This window comes from Spea bombifrons, chromosome 5 (assembly GCF_027358695.1).
Source record: "Spea bombifrons isolate aSpeBom1 chromosome 5, aSpeBom1.2.pri, whole genome shotgun sequence".
Classification (NCBI taxonomy): Eukaryota; Metazoa; Chordata; class Amphibia; order Anura; family Pelobatidae; genus Spea; species Spea bombifrons.
In genome coordinates this window covers 75,091,511-75,110,518 of record NC_071091.1, presented here as the reverse complement: position 1 = coordinate 75,110,518, position 19,008 = coordinate 75,091,511, and the positions used below count along the sequence as shown (strand labels likewise).

The following is a 19,008-nucleotide window of genomic DNA, read 5'->3' as shown; positions in this document are numbered from 1 at the left end:
TCTTAAATGAAAATAAACTTTAAATGAACTATACTACCTATTTGGTTCTACTATTTATAGATTGAAGACCTTCTGTTCACAAATAGAGTTCTTGGAACACCAGTGGTAATTTTAGACTCTTGATTTATTATTATTTTTTTTTTTAGAAACAAGCAAACTGTTGTGGGCTGAAGCCCAATGCTTTGTTCGGCCCTGCATCTCAAGAATTTAGGAGTATAAGCAAGAGTCAAACCAAGTTTAAATGCCTCATTTTCTTTTGTCTTTGGGACCTTGCAGCAACGTATTGTGACCTAGGCTGACTTATAGGCACGGAGCGCTGAGCTATGACATCATATCCTGTGTGCTTGAGAACCGATAAAAACTCTAAGAAATTATTGGAAATTATTTATTTCTGTGTGTGTTTTGTCACAGCGCTGAGCTATGACATCATATCCTGGTGTCTCTGCTATAAGGGCAGTGGCCATTAAGCAGGTGGCTGGAGGTGCTGCCCTGGGTCAGGGTTAGGGCATTGTTAAAGAGTAATATGTCTCTGGGGCCTTGTGAATGACAGGCAGCTATGACTGACTTTTCACTCTCCACTCTCCATCCACCTCTACACTTAAGCTACTTTAAAGAAACATTCATGTCCAAAAAATTTCTATCTAGTAATGCCTGTGAAGACAGAGGTGGGCATTATTGGATACATCAAGTACATGCATAAATCAGTATACTTATTTTATATATATATATACCGTGTATATATATATATATATATATATATATATATATATATATATATGTGTGTGTGTGTGTGTGTGTGTATATATATATATATATATATATATATATATATATATTATGTGCTGGATAAATGATAAAAACATTATTGGAAATGATTTATTTCTGGGTGTGTTTTTTAATGTAAAAGAATGCCCTTTTTTAGGGAGGTGGGATTGTTACCAGAAGCATAAATAGATGGGTTTCCCCGGAGTTCTGGGTATGTGAAGTATTCCACTTCTTGGTATGTACCTGTGAGCAGCTTAAACACAGCCAGCAGATGTTCACACTGGAATGCAGATATTTCTGCACCACATAGTTAATTTAAAGGGGACGTACAATGGTCATGTTGTTATTGGCAATTACATATCCGCTAGACACATATTTTCAGATACAAATTGTGTCAATTTTAATGAAATTATATTTAATTGTCAAACATTTTTTTATTTTATTTATTGGCCTCTGACTCTCAGTGATTTCAAAGTCTCAAAGCAAATGCACAGATTCTAGGGGGTACACAGTCTGCCGATGAATATTTTATATCCTGGCGTAATTTAATAATTCCTGAGCATCACTGTTATTGGTTTTTTCAATAAAACATTGTAGCTAAAATCCCTTTTTAAATTAAGGAAATGTAATGAAGAATATCTTCATTTACTAACAAGTCATGGTTTACATAAGAACCACCTAGCTGCCATAGTGAGCAGGTCAATAAAATTGTGAAAGGATATTATAGGGTTAACATTTTAAGAATCTCAGCGTTAGAACACTTAAGGAATCCCCAATTTATCCAAACTAGAGGCATTGGGAAGGACCAAAGGGAAATCATGTGTATGATGCACATTTTCACTGTTTTTCAATTCAAATGTTTGCGCACAAGGGATTAATAAAAAGTATAAAAATCTGGCTATGGTAACACTGCTGGAATTTTGCCTAAACAAACTCCTTCATATCTGCTCCTGCTTGCTCTTCAGACATTAAAAGATTTCTTACAAAACCGACAGCATCTTAAATCACTTTTGGAAGTATAGTCAACAAACATTACGTCATACGATATTTTTTTGGCAAAAACGTTTCTTTAATAAGTAACATAGCTTTCTACTCCCATGGATCCATGTTTATATTTTGCAATTCTTTGAAATGGCTAGAAATAATACAATATATGAAACTAGTCCCTAAAAGAGCTTCCAGTATTTTAGGATTTCTTTTCCAGAATAAAATGAAATATAACAAATAAATAAATATGTTTTTATGTATATGTATATTATATATATATATATATATATATATAAAACTACAACCTGTGTAACATGTCCGAATCTTTTATACAGCACCTCTACAACCCACGTAAACCTCTCTAGGTTACCTTATACTTTATAATAACCTTATAATAACCTTATAATACTCATTTATTACATGGAAATCTTTTGTCAAGTCTAAATACATTCTAGGAGATTTGAAGGGGGATTTGAAGGCATAACACACTGTCTTGTAATTTTGAGGCTACTCAAAGCACATATGATGCAATGCTTGAAATATGAAATTTGCTGTGGTGAGATTAACAAAAAATGTTTAATGGAATCACAAGGCAACGCGCTTGATCTAAAACCAGCATGAAGTGCACATACTTTACCGAGATCACATTTATTTATACCTGTCAAGGGCTTTTCCAGATCTCTTTGAAATACGTAACAAAGCTCAAGCATTCCAGAATGTGCTGCTCACTACTGGGCTGGGTTGTTACTCCATATCCTTCCATTAAGACAGGTGAGAAGACATGTACTGCATGCAGTTGAAATTGAATACCTGCTAACATAAATGAAAAGAAACCCCCTTAGGGTTTTTGACTTTCTCTTTTGGGTTTATTCCCTAAAGGGACCGTTGTGGTTTTAACTCCCTCACCTCCCCCAAAAAAATTATTGTTAATTTACTTATTATTTCGGTATTGCTATTATTAATATATTTATTTGTCTTAGATCTGGATACATATAACCTGATGGGTATATTTTTACAACTGACTTACTTAGAAGATATCACTGAAAGAAAATATTATATTGTAACACAGGAGTGATGTTGCTGATAAAGGGCCTCTGTACGCCTATGAAGATATTCCATTGAAATAGGTCATTTATATTAACAATTTCCACACTGTATTTCTGATCAATTTGATGTTATTTTACTGGACAACATTTCTAAGTGACTCCAACGGTAGTGTATACTTAAGCGGTAATGTATGTTATGCAGAAGTGGTAGATGCTAATACAGTGAGTGAATATAAACATGCATGATATAGGCATATTGTAAGAACTGGGCTGGGAGCTTTAAGGCACGAGGTAGACACCCAGAAGCAGTAAGTCCAAAACACTAAACAGTTAATAATCAGTCCAGAGAGTCAAGGTAGGTGGCACAGGATCACAACTGGTTAACAAGCCAAGGTCTTGGAACAGGATATAGACAGGATAGTAAGGTAGCAAGCCAAAGGTCAAAACCCAGGAGGTCAAGCAAGGTCTCTAATGTGCCATAATTTTCTCTGTTTCTATGTAAAATAGTCCTTTCGTAGCAGCCAGATACATGTACACAAGACTACGGTATTGCGTTGTAATGTGACTACAGTATTTGAAAACTATGAAAAACCTCCACGTTAATGTTTTCTTTAAGAATAACTGAATAATTTGGATTGGTTCTGTGTTTTTCCATCACCTAGGGCCATGGTATGTTTTAATCTTGTTCTATGCTCTATATTATAGCGAACAATGAAACTAATAAAAATGTACTGAGCCAATGTTTCGGCCGTTAGGTTTGCTACTTATCTACAGATTAAATCAGTATTGTTGAGAGTAACTGATACAGGAAAAGAAACAATTAAAGAACAGAACTGAGACATTACTATCATAATGTATTTATTTATTTTAAGAAATAGATTCCCTTGAGTATGTTTCAGTGTGTTTTCTATTGCGCATCATTTAACTTACCTAATGGAATTTTGTCTTTACTAAAACATACTTTACTAAGACACAAAGTCAACCAATCAATAGCAGTCATTTCCATTGGCTTTCATAAAACTGCAGTGTCTTTGAGATGTATGTTTCAAATGTATTTTGCAGTTGGAATGTGCTGAACATCTATAATGCCTGCTATTTCATTTACAAGGCCATGCGAAATGTGTACAGCAACTGATGTTAAGTTTAAAATAGAATGTGATAAAGTAGTAACAATTAAGCGTCCAGATGAGATTTGGAAGGCATTATAATTATGATGCATTAAAAATCCTTCAAAGAGAAATAGCTGAAGAGCATTAGGAGGAAACCATATTTCATATGCTGTTAGCATCAAGCCTCCAAATGATTACAGTTATTACATTACGTACGAAACATTTGAAATAAATGTCTCTTGTAATATATCATAGTGAATTCCGTTCCAGGACTGTCAACAGCACTTGTGAAAATCTTCCTCCTTTAGCACAGGTGATTAAGATCAGTGATGTCAAACAGAGGAACCTTAAAGTGTACATGAAAAAGAAAGAACACCCTCTTTTGAATTCTATCGTTTTTACACATCAAGACGTAACAGCACTTATTTGTTCCTTAGCAGATCTAAAAATTAGGTAAATATAACCTCTGATGAAAACATATGGCATATTACACAGTGTCATGATTTATTCAACAAAAATAAAGCCAACATGGAGAAGCCATGTGTGAAAAAATACACCCATATGCTTCCATAGGAATCAAGATGCTAAGCAGCACACAGGTGCTCCGAAGCAAATGCCCTTGATTAACTCATCATCAGAAAGTGTACTACCTCTTTAAAAGCCAAAGTTTAAGCAGTTTGCTGGTCTGCAGCATTCAGGTATGTGTTAACACAATGCCAAGGAGGAAAGACATCAGCAATGATCTTAGAGAAGCAATTATTGCTGTCCATCAATCTGGGAAGGGTTAACAGCGCTACGGAATGTTATGGCGCTATATAAAACAATAAATAAGGCCATTTCCAAACAATTTCAAGTCCATCAAGATTCAAGACAGTTGCCAATCTTCCCAGGAGTGGATGTCCCAGCAAATTCACACCAAGGTCAGACCGTACAGTGTTTGGAGAGATTGCAGAAATCCTAAGAGTTATATCTCAGACTCTACAGTTCATGACAGTAGAAAAAGACTTAACAAGTATGGTTTGTTTGGAATGGCTGCCAGGAGAAAGCCTTTTTCTCTCTAAAAAAAAAAAAAAAACATGGCAGCACAGCTTATCGGCACAAACACCTCATACCAATTGTCAAGAATGGTGGCGGAGGGATCATGATTTGGGCTTGTTTTGCAGCCACAGGACCTGGGAACCTTGCTGTCATTGAGTCAACCATGAACTCCTCTGTAAACCAAAGTATTCTAGAGCAAAAACTGACAAGCCAAGGTGGGAAAAGACGCCATCTGTGACTTTTGTGACCCGCTAATAGCTTCCTAACCATGCATCGAAAAAGTATAAGGTTATCCTGAATCTATGACAAGACCAAAGACTGAGGCTTTACATCAGAAAAATGGGTGGGTCAAGTGTTTATCTGGCGTCAAATTCTGTTTCTATGTTTCTGTTTACATAGTTTAGGAAGGCATTGAAATGTATTTTATTGATACAATTTAATGTATAAACACACTTCTGATGTTTATACCCACAGTAACCTTTTGCGTTATGATACATTCATACCCAGCAAACAGAAGCTCCTACAAAAAGGGGACATCAAAGGGGGGGCAGGGGTTTGGGTCCCAAAGAAGGGCTGCCCCTCCCACAAAGCGACACATGAGAGATATGACATGGACAAAGGTTGAGGAATAACCACTTAACAATAACTGAAACCAAGTCCCAGCCCCGTACCAGAAACGTGATCTAACCTTACAAGATCTAATTTACAAACCACTTCTCATTTACCATAATTCTGATAATTTACATGGCATCTAAAAAAGCATCACTTATTGATCCATGTTTCATTTGCTTATTATCACTTACAATTATAAAATAGTTTTTCTACGAACTACATATAATTAACTAAGAATAAAGATGCACATTAGATTATTCTTATTGTTTGTAACTACAATTAGTTGTTTCAAGGACGTTTTGCTTCTTGAACATTCTATTCCAGTTGTTTGCCAATAATTTGTTCCCCATAGACTTTCCATATCTTTATGTGCCCTAGTATCTTACCGCGCTCCTTCATTTTCATTAAAATGAAGGTTAACAACATTTCTCAGTTCTAGAAAAATTCTACTTATGTGTTTCTGTTATCAAGCCAGATTCTGGAAACCAAACACGCTGTCTTTAATTATACAGTCATCTGTGTCTTCTCCAGATGCATACATTTTCAACTACTGCTTATAACATAATACCATGAATTGTCACTTATTTGTCCAAATGAAAGCTATGACTTGGATGCTTAGCAAAAGGGCAATTGAGATCTACTGATATGCAACTGTAGTTGGTTAAAAGCCATAAACTACCATTGTGTTATCTGGATCCCTGTCAAGACCCTGTATTTGTATCCTCAAGCTGAAGACAGTGGGCATGTTGTCTTATAAATAATGTTTCTTTGTAGTTTTGCAAAGAAGCATATCTTTTTTTCTGAGGAGCATTTATCAATAAAGCATTAGATATCATTTTAGTTAACAATTTCACATTCAGCACTAAAGAGAGATCATACAACTCTGTAATATGCCCTATAGTACAAATATTTTATATTATTGGCATGTCTTTTCTGATGCACTTCGTCATTATAAAGTTAAAAAGAGGTACTTGTATCACAGTGTTACTTATATTCAATGTTTGTATAATAAGAAGGTATAACTATTTTGTTTTAATTACCACTTTAATACATTAATATGAGTAGTTTTGTCCGGTTTCTTTTTAATGAATTAAACTAGGGCAAAAGGTGTTAACCGCCTAACATTTTTGCAGCCTGCAGAGACCAGTCAACTAACTAACTGGGTTTGATCCTGTTGCTAATAAAAGAGCTAATAAAACAATTTATTATATAAAATATTATAAACCCATTTTGTTTTACGGCTTAAAATGCAATAGTATTGCTTTCTGTTACCACCATCAGTTGATGTAAGCTAGCATAATTTTTTAGGTATTGGAAATGTCTTCTTTGAAGTGATAAATCACACTATGCTATCTTGAAGTCTGTTGGACAAATCTGGGTTTGGTGGATGCCAGGAGAACGTGGGAACCTAGTGGAATGTATCGTGTCTACTGTAACGTTTGGTGGATAAGGGATATTGGTCTGGGATAGGCCCCTTCATTCCAGCTAAGGATAATGGCAATGCTACAGCATTCAAAGGCATTTTAGACAATTATATGTTCCAACTCTTTGGCACCAGTTTAGAGAAGGCCATCTCCAGTCCCAGCATGACTTTGCCCCTGTGCACAAAGCGAGGTCCATAGAGACAGGGTTTGGGATAAATTGGAACGCTGGTTTTGAGTCATGCCATCTTGTCAACATCAATGCATGACTTCACAAATGCTGTTTTGGATTGAATGGAATGCACAGGAACACGTCTTCTCAGAAGAGTGGAGGCTTTTATAAAATGGTATATATATAAATTATTTATTATTATTATTATTTATTGTTTTATATAGCGCCATCAAATTCCGTGGCGCTGTACAATGGGTAGACAGGACATAACAAGTAGTATGTTACATTACAAATTGACTAACAGAGACAACAGGTGCGGAGGGCCCTGCTCAAAAGAGCTTACAGTCTAGAGGGAGTTGGGTGTATTACACAATAGGCAAAAGTGCCGTTGTTAGGGATAGACCAGCCACACTAGTAAAAGTATTGAGGAGAGGGAGTAGGAAAGGTGAGCTAAAGGAATATGGGAGTATGGGAGGGCGTTAATGTGCTATGTTGTAAGCATCCTTAAAGAAGTGGGTCTTGAGGGATTTTTTGAAGGAATAAAGGCAGGGGAGAGACGGATAGACCGGGGGAGGGCATTCCAGAGGACAGGGGCAGCCCTTGAGAAATCTTGTAAGCGGGCATGAGAGCTAGAAATCAGAGGAGAGGATAGAAGGAGATCATTGGATGAGCGGAGAGACCGGTTAGGAGTGTATTTAGAGATGAGAGAGGAGATGTAGGGAGTTAATGTAGTGAGGGGAGAAGAGGTCAGTGGGAAGGGGGGTGCGTAGTCAGAGGGAGGTGACTGTGCAGATGGATATGGATATATGGATATTGAATGGATATTCAAATGGTACACAGCTCCCTACTAGTGCCCATGGTTTTGGAATGACATATTCAACAAGTTCATATAGGTGTGATGGCCATGTGTCCACATACTTTTGGTCATATAATGTAAGCTGTGAGTTCCATTAGATACCCATTGCACAAGGAATATTTGCAGAATATAGAAACAGATAATTTCTATGATATAACTGTTAACCTGATGGTAGTCTGCTAAAAAATTAAGCTCTTACTTTGCACTAAACAACTTTAAAGTTGTTCTTTTCTACATTCTGGATAATTGGGATCCTTCAAAAATTCAACAGGTCTCATGTGTTCGACAGGTACAACGTGCTTTTAATAATTTACATAAACTTAAAATGTCCTCAAGTACCCTTTTGAAATAACCTTAAAAGAATAATTAAATCAAGTTAAAACAGGAGCTTATTATATAAATGTTATAAAGTAATTGAAAGAAAATGAGAATTCCATTCAAATCAACATATGAAAATGGTGTGTGTTAATTCATTAGAAATATAGGGAAATGTTTAAAAAAATATTGTTAGATAGGCCCCTGTGGAATTTAAATAAACATATTGCAAATTCCAGGGGCAAACTATAACATCCTATCCTTTGCTATTCATGTCTATGTCTTTAATTTTGCAGTTCAAATAAAATATTCAGACAAATATTGCCAAAAAATAAGTTAAATATTTGGACACATATAGCCGTGCACAGAGTGCCAATATAAACATACAGGGAAAAAGCAATATTCTAATCAAATGACTGTACAGCATGTTGGCACATTTATAACTATTGGGTTCTGTGTGTTTTTTAAGTTACATTATTTGTATCATGTAGAAGAACTACCAAGGTGCTTTTGGAAGGTTTGACATTTAAAGGACTATTGTGAATATTGACTATGCCCATTTATAATTCTTTTTTTTTTCTTCCTACCTCGTCCAAACTTTCTTTACTTCCCTGCTGTAGTCTGCTTGAGTCTGATTCAGGTATTTATCCTAAATCTGGAAGCACAGATTCTAAAGATTATGGCTAATTGCTCAAATGCGCCTAGACATTTTGCAAGCGTATCTTATAATCACAGCAAAGGGTCTGCTGATTCCACATCTAAACCACTGCGTGCCTGGTAATACCAAAGAAAAACATTTTACTGATGTAAGCACAAGTTTGCCACAGTTGAAGCTCATCACAGCAAGTGAGCTACAGACAGCAGTGTGAATACTTCTGTGTTTGCTACTGTGTTCAATTTTTGTTTCACTTTTACATCGAATAATGTGAATGAACAAATATAGTTAGGAACTAAAAATATCAAACAATTACATCAATGTGAAAATATTGGGATGGAAAGGGAAATACATGCTTCAAGTAGATGCCACCCTCATAGAGGTGATTGTGGTATGGTAATAAATAAGTCTATGTAACTCCAAGTGTAGTGTCTCCTTCTTTATGCCACAGTCCATATGTTTGCATAGAAACACTTCAATTATCATTGGTAGACTATGGGTTTTTTTGCTCTCCTTGGCAGCAGTGTTCATAGTCTGGCATTTTTATGGTCTAAAATGTCATTTAGTCATACTAACACTGTGCATGCTCTTCAGCCACATAGTTGAAGTTGGTTTAAAGTGGTTTCAATCTAATTTTTTTAAGAAGTCGTAATTGGGTGTAGACTAGGAGTTAAATTACAATCCATGCATTCTAACCACTTTTATGTAGCAGTTACGGTGTAAACTAATCATTAATGCATCCTTTACAGCCAAAATACGGTAATAGTGCAATGTTTCTTCTGGTCCACAACATTACAGCCAGCCAGTGACATTGAAAAATAGCATGCAAAAGATCATGTGACTTGAGGAACATGAACAATTACTCCAACTCTTCTAACCTTTGCTAACCTAGCTCTGTAAATACGTACCTCTTATGTAGGAAAAACCTACAGACAGATTGAAGTTTCAGTCTACATCAGTAAAAACAGGCAGGCTAGATGGGACAAATGGTTCTTATTTGCCCTAAAATTGTGTGTTTCAAAATGCTGTGCGTTCCTTGAGATATGATAAATAGTCCTGTGTGGTTGTTGCTCAAATTAATATCCAGAACGACAGGTCTCTGGGAGAAAAAGGGGCTATGATTTTATTCTATGTTGCCCTGGTCCTCATATTCCCCTGGCTGAAGGTATTTAAGTAATTTATCATGTTGCCGTGGAACAACACATCAAGATTTAAGGTAGCTCCCCTAACAAGTTAACGCAAAAAAAAGCTATTTTTATTGATCACAATATGAACATCAAAGCTGTTACCATTCTTTGTCTTCTAAAAGGACACAAGAACATTAATTATTTAACAAATCTCCACTGAACCTTTTTTCCTACTGTGCGGTACACTGAATAGAACAGTTCTTCTCTTTTGTATAAAAAGAATTGGTTCCCATAGCATGTAAAATAAACCATCTCAGATGGCAAAAAAGTGAAACAGGCAAAAGTTGTGTGATATAAGTTCCTGAAATCGCAAAGTGTATCCAGTTTAGAGACTCACCAGGGATCTGTGGTTAGCAGGACTACAGAGGTCCTGCCTTTACCTGAAGGAAATGTTGTCGGTCTCAGTGGTTGAGCCCAACCTTGATTTCCTACAGCGGAAGAGCGCTTCAGGAAGAAAAGTTCAGGGGGCGATAACAGGGTAGAGTTTGGGATGAGAACAGGTATGAGTCCCAGATATCGCAGACTGCACTAGAGGGACATCTATGCCTGGAGAAGAAGGATCCCCTAAACCCCAGACATAAACAAAGGGGCGAAAGAGCAAATGTTCCAGAAACATGGAAATAGTGTGTATCCACACCCTAGGTAACAGTCATTCCCTCCTAAACTGTTGGAGACGTATAGACATAAGCCCAAATTAAGATCCTCACCACTGAGGCATTTTTGAAGGCATTCATTTAGAAAGTAGTATCATAATTCAAAGTTTTTCAGCAACTTTTTGCCATATATAGCAACTTAAGACATCCCTCTAAAATTTAAAATGGCTTATTAAAAAGTGTGATGAAACCTCCCCGTGTGTAGTTGTTTCTATACACAGTGTTTAGTTGTTTCTATACACATCGGAGAGTAAAGTTGAAGGAGATCCTTATAATTATTCACTTACAGCCGCACAAAAGAAAACTTTGCATTACCTGAGGGAAAAAAATGTAATTCCTTTTATATGAACATTCTTGAGGTATAATAAATCCCTCCATTTAGTCCACGACAGCATAACAAACATTTTACTAAAGGCAGAGATGAAATTGCTTTCATGTAAGTGTCTGAAAGAGGTGGGAGGAAAGTTTAATCCTGGTGCTGCTGGTGTTGGCAAGTCATTCCTAAATTCAGGCAATCGGTGTTTCAGTAATACAACAAATGGCTAAGATGTGTCTGATCCGGGCCTGTAAAACTGCAGCACTACCACTGCTGCTGCTGACCTTCATCTTCCATAATCCAAGAGCAAGAAGGTTTCGTATAAATCCTTTAGAAAACCATCCAGAGAGCTTAACGAGTACCCAACGGATACCTAAGTAAGCACTTCTAAGTGACTATGGACACCTATCATATTGGTTTTAATAAAAAAATAATCGTTTCACCAGTAATTATCATATATCCTGGAACAGATATGAAATGGAGAATCCTCTACTCTTTATCTAATAAACTATTTTATAAATGTAGTTGCTCCTAATTTTGTTATCATAGTTAAAGGTGCTGTCCCACTTAGATAAAACAAATTAGCAATACGTTATAGTACATTAATCATATAAACTCTAGCAGAACTGACATTATATTGTTTCCTCCGAACATGGCGTGAAAAGGCACAGTAACTTTTTAAGATGCTTTTTCAGTTTCTATGACAATCTATCAATGCCTGCTTTTGTGTCACATGACAACAAAGTGTCATGAAGAATGAGGCAACATTTTACATAATAAAATTTTTTTTGTTTTTTTCTGGGAAGGATGTGTGTTTTTAACACTAAAAGCAATGATGTTTGTAATGGGGCATTCAGTTTCTAAAAAGAGTAGCTGGACTAGTACCTTTAATCAATTTAATGAAATGCACGCAGAAATAAAGCACTTTGACTAGAAATTACTTTGTAAGACCAAGTCACTTCTATAACTGTAACTTAAAAATTAGTATGTTTTGCAACAGTTAAAAAAAGCAAATCTGTAGGAGATTAAACGTGCGCACCTACCGTATTCAGTCATTCCTGATTTTTATTCCGCAGCATAGCTTTAGAATGTTACTGTTTTACACATTGGGCATTTGTGTACAACTACTAGTGAGAGTGGTACTAAAATATTAACTATTGTACCGCGCTGCAGAATCCGATGGCGCCACAGAAAACCATAAATAATAATTAACATGAAGCATGGGAAGATTACAGATTTCAGACATTCATAACAAACTAGAGAATATTGATGCACATTTTCTGCACGCATTATCAAATAAGAATTACTATCATGGTTATTTACCGAATTCATTCGTGTCGTCACCCACAGACAAAGCCTGCGTGTTCCGTACTCATTGTCTAGTCTGCCGGGTATAAAGGGGTGCACGTAGAGTGCTACACATATGTTTGGCCTGGAGCAATGTAAAATTGACCTGTCAGTGCATACAAACAAGCTTCCTTTAACTCTCACAACTCCAACAGCTCCTATATCTTACACCATACTACATGTGTTAACCAGTTTCTCAAACTACTGTCGCAAGGCATTCTATAAAATCTTGTCCGCTACTTAAGTCACTCCTATTTACTTAAACTGCACAGATGATCATTTTGTTTTTTACCGCATATGAACTCCATATGCCGTCAGATCTCAGTTTAGATGGGTTGACCAGATCTCTTCAAGTATGCAATATTTCTTAGGAAGCGCACTTTATTAGGGATGTTTGGACACCATGCTGCCAGAATGAAGTAATGAAACATGTACTGTATGTGTATGCTGTGCATGAATATACACTGTGGTTCCACTTAATATAGATAACTATAAGATACGATGACACGTTAACTGTATGTGGAATTTATACGCATCATTATTGCCAATAATTTACGCAGCACTTCTTACAATGCATACATTCAAAGGGTATGACAAAACTATAATTGACAGACTAAGACACACGCTTACATTAGGTAAAGATGACCCAGCTCTCAGGTTTACAATCTAGAGGGAGATTGTAAACTAGCTTCATTGCGTGAACTTGTATGTTCTGCTATAGAGCAGCATGTGCCAGACAACACAACACACAATAGGGTCTTAATATTGCATGCAACATTCAATGAAATGGGTAGAAAAAAGACGCAACCAACATACAGAAATTTAGACCGCCATTAACTCAAGATCTGGATACTTGGGGATGATGGGAATTGTGTTTCTGCAAATTTAAAAAAAATAAACGCATATGCCTGCAATCTCATGATTTTAAAACGGAGTCCAGCCAAATGCTTGTTGAGCATTGGGGGAAGTAATAGTAAATCAGTAGATTGTATTCGGAATACCGGCTACACCCGCAATTTGATAATGATCAGTCATAGATGCGATGCTACATGTTCTTTTAAAATCCTGTAATCTAATATTGTGGCGCACTCTGAAAACACCTGGTGTGTTTTTAATTGTCTATTTATAGGGATTTGCCAGAACGCCTTGATATTGCCGTTGCCCTCCTTTGAACACATACATACTATATTGTTTGTGCTCTATTACCGAAAGCCCTTGATTTCAGGTAAACCGTCATTATCCTGTTAGATTACATTAATATAACACTCACTGAAATATATTTTCACCAAACCTCACCACACCCACGCGCATTTTGAGATGTAATCTACTCCCCCGATGACAGATTTTGTTCCTATCACTTAACACCTCTTATGCTTTGAATCCTCTGGGTTTTTTTCACATCCAAGGAGAGACGCTCACTAGAAATAAAGCTCCCGTCAGCTTAGTGCTTCTTTTTTCCCGTCCTGGAGGCTTTTCAGAAATGTATTTTTGTGTGTATCGATACTGTATCTGTAGCGCTCCTTTGCCGTCTTATCTATCTGCTGCACCAAGAGGCTTGAGGAGGGGTCAGCCAGCCCTACTATCAGCTCCAGAAATAAACTAGAATGATGTCCCGAGGAGCACTTTAAACAGTCCCAGCACACGTTACATATTATAAAAGAAATGTACGTCAGCTCTAAAATACCATTCTAAAGAAACACAAAAAATTACAACCTGTTTATTACAGCTGAGTGACTTTGGGATCTCATCCTTTCAGTGGGCCATTTTTGAGCTAGGAAGCTGGAGCCTTCCAGTTGGTATATGAGTATGACACTCACCACCCTTAGTCAACCTGGGCTACTTCAACTATTAATCCAGCATAAGTAACCATGCTGTGCTATATAAATGTTGGATTTTAAATCCCGTCATCCTGGTGATTTAGACAAAATATGCTGGGCAGCCACAATTACCCATTACAAGCCTTAGGCTGAGGGAGGTATGAGTGCAGTTAATACAGTGCAGTAAACCACTGACATCAATGGCATCACTCATCCTTGGCAATATATGTCTTAACTTTCCCCTCTAGGGCAATAAAATTACATAAAAGTACAATCGTAATTATGCGAGGAGGGACTGCCAATCCTTGAGTCATTGCAGCACGCGTTTTACATGACTGTAATGTGTTTCAAAAATTGTAAGCCTGCGAGTCGGGCTCTCTCCACCTAATGTATCGGTTTGTCCTAGTCTGTCAATTCTCATCTTGTCATACCCCTTGAATGTATGTACAGTAAGAAGCACTGCGTAAATAATCATTTCGAGGTGGCGAAATAATACATTTTAAGGCACATATCACTACTAATTATAGCACCAGACAATAAATACAGTATACAAAAACTTTTACCATACATATTGCAGGGCCTAAACTAATAGCCGCAGCGTGTGGTTGGCTGCTGTTCTTTTGAGGCGATACAGCACACGAAAGGAAGGGCTTTACTATAACTCTTTTGAACCACGTATGTAATATTTTCTGTAAGCTTCCAATTGTGGCAAAGGACTATTTATACATACATTATATTACACGGCATGCAAAGCCAATTTTATTCCAATGTTTGAGCAATGACTGGCAATTGGCATTACCTGACCTTACCACGCAGAGAACGATACAATCTAACTCTGACTCCTATGGTGCTCAGCCACCATGTAGAGGTTTTAGTGCACTATACAGCTGTACGGTAAGCATGCTGTCAGTATTTAAATTCCCATGCCAAAAAATATAAAAAAAATTCTTAGCAACGTCCGTTAATTGGTTTAAAAAGATAATTTTTCCACCAACACAAAATATATTCTATTTTAATGTGTAAATGTGACACGTGCTGAGTTCTCTCGCCTTTCAATCCAACCACAGGGTAGATTAAAACTGCAATTAGGTCAGCCGACATCAGGAAAGTTTATGAATTATGTAAAGCAGAGGAATCCCACATTATAATGGAATAAGTATTTATAAGGCACAGAAATCAAACGCGCATCTAAACACTTAGTACTGATGCGTTTTAGAGTAGGTGAAAAGACCACAAAGGAGCGCGCACCGCTCGGTACAGCTTACGTTCTATTTTTTTCTGGGAATACAGAAGGTTTCTATATCCAAAGCTGACGGATGAATGGATCATAGCAATGTTTAAGGAAGTAGCTCACGTCAGCTAAGAAAAACACAAAGGAGTTCCTTTGCTTTCGGATATACCTATTGCTTAGAATATGGAGCAATCTTTTTTTCTTTTTCTTTTTTTTTTTTGGAGGGCCAGAAGTATGTGGAAGTAATAATAAAACCACTCTATTTGAACAGACGCACGGTGACTACGTAAGATAATATGAAAACTGTTCCAAAAAAACATCTAAAACTTGGTTATTTTCCCATTTTCTGACAATGTGTAAAACGCATAACCCATTCAATCTTCTAGCTTTGCTGCTACCGAGCTTGCAGGTAAAGAAAATTCAGTATTTTCAGTTCTGTGTATAGTTTATTTCTTTACAATATCTCAAAGCAGTCAGTGGCGATGCCATGTTGCATTAACACTTTAAGTGGCATTGAGCAAGCACCTTGCAATATCAAAAAATGAAATATTTATTTAATAAAAGATACCCTTAATTTGTATTAAGATTTTGTAAAAATCAGGCCAATTTCTATACAATTCTCATTTGCAGACGCACAGAAATATCAATACAATATTCCAAATAACGGACGTATTTTACATCTCAATAAATGTAGTATTTTATAGTCCATGTCTGTTCAGCATATGGATTTGGCCTGTAGGGTGTCAAGACAAATTTCTTTCTTACAGTTAAAAGGTTAAACCTGTCTCTTGTAATATAAAACTTTTGTTTGGTATGATTTAGGGTTTTTGTTTATAATCAAATTGACATTATTTGGGAAATGAACAAATTCATAAAGAATGCAAAATCCTCAGCACAATATTTCTTTCTGAGCATGCTGTGAAATATCCATGTAGTTTTGATTTCTGCTAATCACTTGAATGGATGCATTTGTTTTATTTCCCTGCCTCTACCCTGTAATAAATTGTCAAATTCCAACTTGAAGAATGCTTTATGCTGCCGCAGAAATCTAATCAGTAAAACATATTGTAAATCAAAAAAATGTGTTATTGCTGGAAATAAGGTAAGGGAATATCATTTACATGTGTACAGTGCCCAAAAATCAAATTGGGGAGATATTAAGATACTTTATGCATATATACATGCTTGACTTTAAGAAAAGAAGATATATATATATATATATATATATATATATATATATATATATATACAGTATAAGCTAATGTCACACAGATATTTCTATACATATAATACACATATAATTTATATACTCATTAATATATATATATATATATATATATATATATATATATATACACAGTATACCTAATGTCACACATATATATATATATATATATATATATATTGATGAGTATATAATTTATGATAATCCTGACCTATTAGCCTTAATTTAGATAAAACTATACTAAAGTTAGATTTTTTATCATCCTGATTATATATGGAAGCAGTGTTCTTAGATTAAGGTATCCGAGTTTTCACAGTCTGAGTAATTAAGTAGCAAAGTAAAGTTGTTTTTTTCTCCAGATCTTCACATTAGTCAAATTGTGATAAAGGCAAATGATTCGATAAAACGTCCAAGGACTCCTGTCTTCATCGGACAGGGGGGGCACGCAGGATAAATATCGGGACATCAGATAAGAAGTAACATCTACTCACCAACAAGAAGGCAGATTGGGAGAAGCAGTCTGAAGATGAGCCCACACACCACTTCCGATGCCATCACGCCAAGGACGTTTAGTAACTCGCGATCAAAAGCTAAAAGCGATGTCTGCCCGCTACTGGATTCCCATAACCCTTATGTCCAGCCAAGGGCAGAGCTCACGCACACTGGCATTGTTTTGGGGCAAGCTGTGCTGTGGTGTCACCAGTCTCCTGGCATGTCCAGAACAGGCAGTGCATTAAAGCCCAGGCAGCGAGGGGTCCCTTGGGCTGCCCCCCTGTACCCTGTGGAGCTTGGGGCAGGTTTTATTGCTCAGCAAACAGCATGCAGAACTCATGATGTCCCATAACCGAACCGAATCTAGAGGACTCCTCCGAAGCCTGCTGTACGGTCTGATGAGTGTCTCTAGAAAAGAGCTACTGGCGATCCTTAAAGGTTCTTTTTTTTCTTTTTGGGAGAGGCAGGGAGTTCTACAAATTCCACAAGCACCGCAGCCTTTGCGCTCTCTCTTCCGTTTATCCCCAGGAGCACCCAGTGCTAGGTGGCAAAGTAATTAGGGCAATCATCCTAAAAGCTGCCTCTTGTCATTGCTGTCCCGGAGGATAAGCCTGCCCACGGGGTCCAGCGGTGGATGATGATGTTGTGTCAGCAGGCAAGCTGCAGTTCAGTTTGAAAAAGCGAGGGACTGACTGGGAGTGAGCAACATTAAGCTGCTTCACTTCTAGGACCTCCCTGCTGGGAGGAGGGGAAGGTATTAGGATAATGAAGGGCTCATTATAGCAAGGCTAGCAGGCTGCCTCTGTGTGATTAACCTTTTCTGTGTAAGATGAGCTAGAAAGACCCCTGGAGCAGTGCTGCCTCCCCACACTGCTTACAGCTGCCCAGAAAGACCCCTGGAGCAGTGCTGCCTCCCCACACTGCTTACAGCTGTCCAGAAAGAGCCCCGGAGCAGTGCTGCCTCCCCACACTGCTCACAGCTGCCCACAAAGACCCCTGGAGCAGAGAAACAGCTTCCACTGGGCAGCCTCTCACTGTCCCCACATGTACTTCTGCTTCTCCCTTTTTCTCCTGTTCCCTCTCCCATTCCTTCTTTTTCCTCAGCTACCCTGTTGCCCTTCTTCCATACCCGCATTAACCCTCTCAATGCCACCTATATCTTTATTAATCTTTCCTTATGACTCTCCATGTCTTTACTCTCTTGATAATGCTCTGTGCCTCCCAGTTTTTCCTTATCTCACTTATTCCAACCTGCTTTTTTTTTAACCCTCACACTGCCACCCTATTCTCATATTCGCCCTGCTGTCGCTCCAGGTTATCCTGGTCTACCTTAGATACCCAACCCAACCATTCTCACTCTCTCTTCTAGTAACCCTGTTGCTTCTGTTCTCAATCATGTAATGCTTCTTTTCATCTTCCCTCCGCTTTCCCACAAGGTGAAAAAGGGAGCTTTTGGACTGGAGGCTGGTGGTGGACGCAGTTGGAGCTCTGGGACCTTCTACAAAGTTCCAAGAGATGACATCTTAGTTAGGTTTCTCAGTTACTTCTGAGAGTTGCATGGTAGTAGGCAGCTCTCATGAAAGGCCAGAAGCGAAGCTTGGCAGCAGCCACATGCATTGAGTACAGGACTGGCACAGGTTTTTCCAGGTCACATTAGGTTTGGGGACTCTTGTAAGGTGATTCCATTTTTTTAGTATGAAATGCAGTGTGTTGTCATCTATAAAATTTGATGGCATCAACCTTAAGTTTATTCATTAAGGGATG

The 19,008-nt window shown here is 37.4% G+C and overlaps 1 protein-coding gene across 1 annotated transcript in view; it reads right to left on the bottom strand.

Annotated features, from left to right (window-relative positions):
• The window catches only part of PIEZO2 (piezo type mechanosensitive ion channel component 2), a 150,372-nt gene extending 132,912 nt beyond the window's left edge, over positions 1 to 17,460 (bottom strand). Inside the window, exon 1 of the mRNA XM_053466029.1 lies at positions 17,244 to 17,460. Within this exon, the coding sequence (XP_053322004.1) occupies positions 17,244 to 17,307 (64 nt within the window). The 5' untranslated portion in view covers positions 17,308 to 17,460. The remainder of the gene's footprint in view (positions 1 to 17,243) is intronic.
• Between the last annotated feature and the right edge of the window lie 1,548 nt (positions 17,461 to 19,008).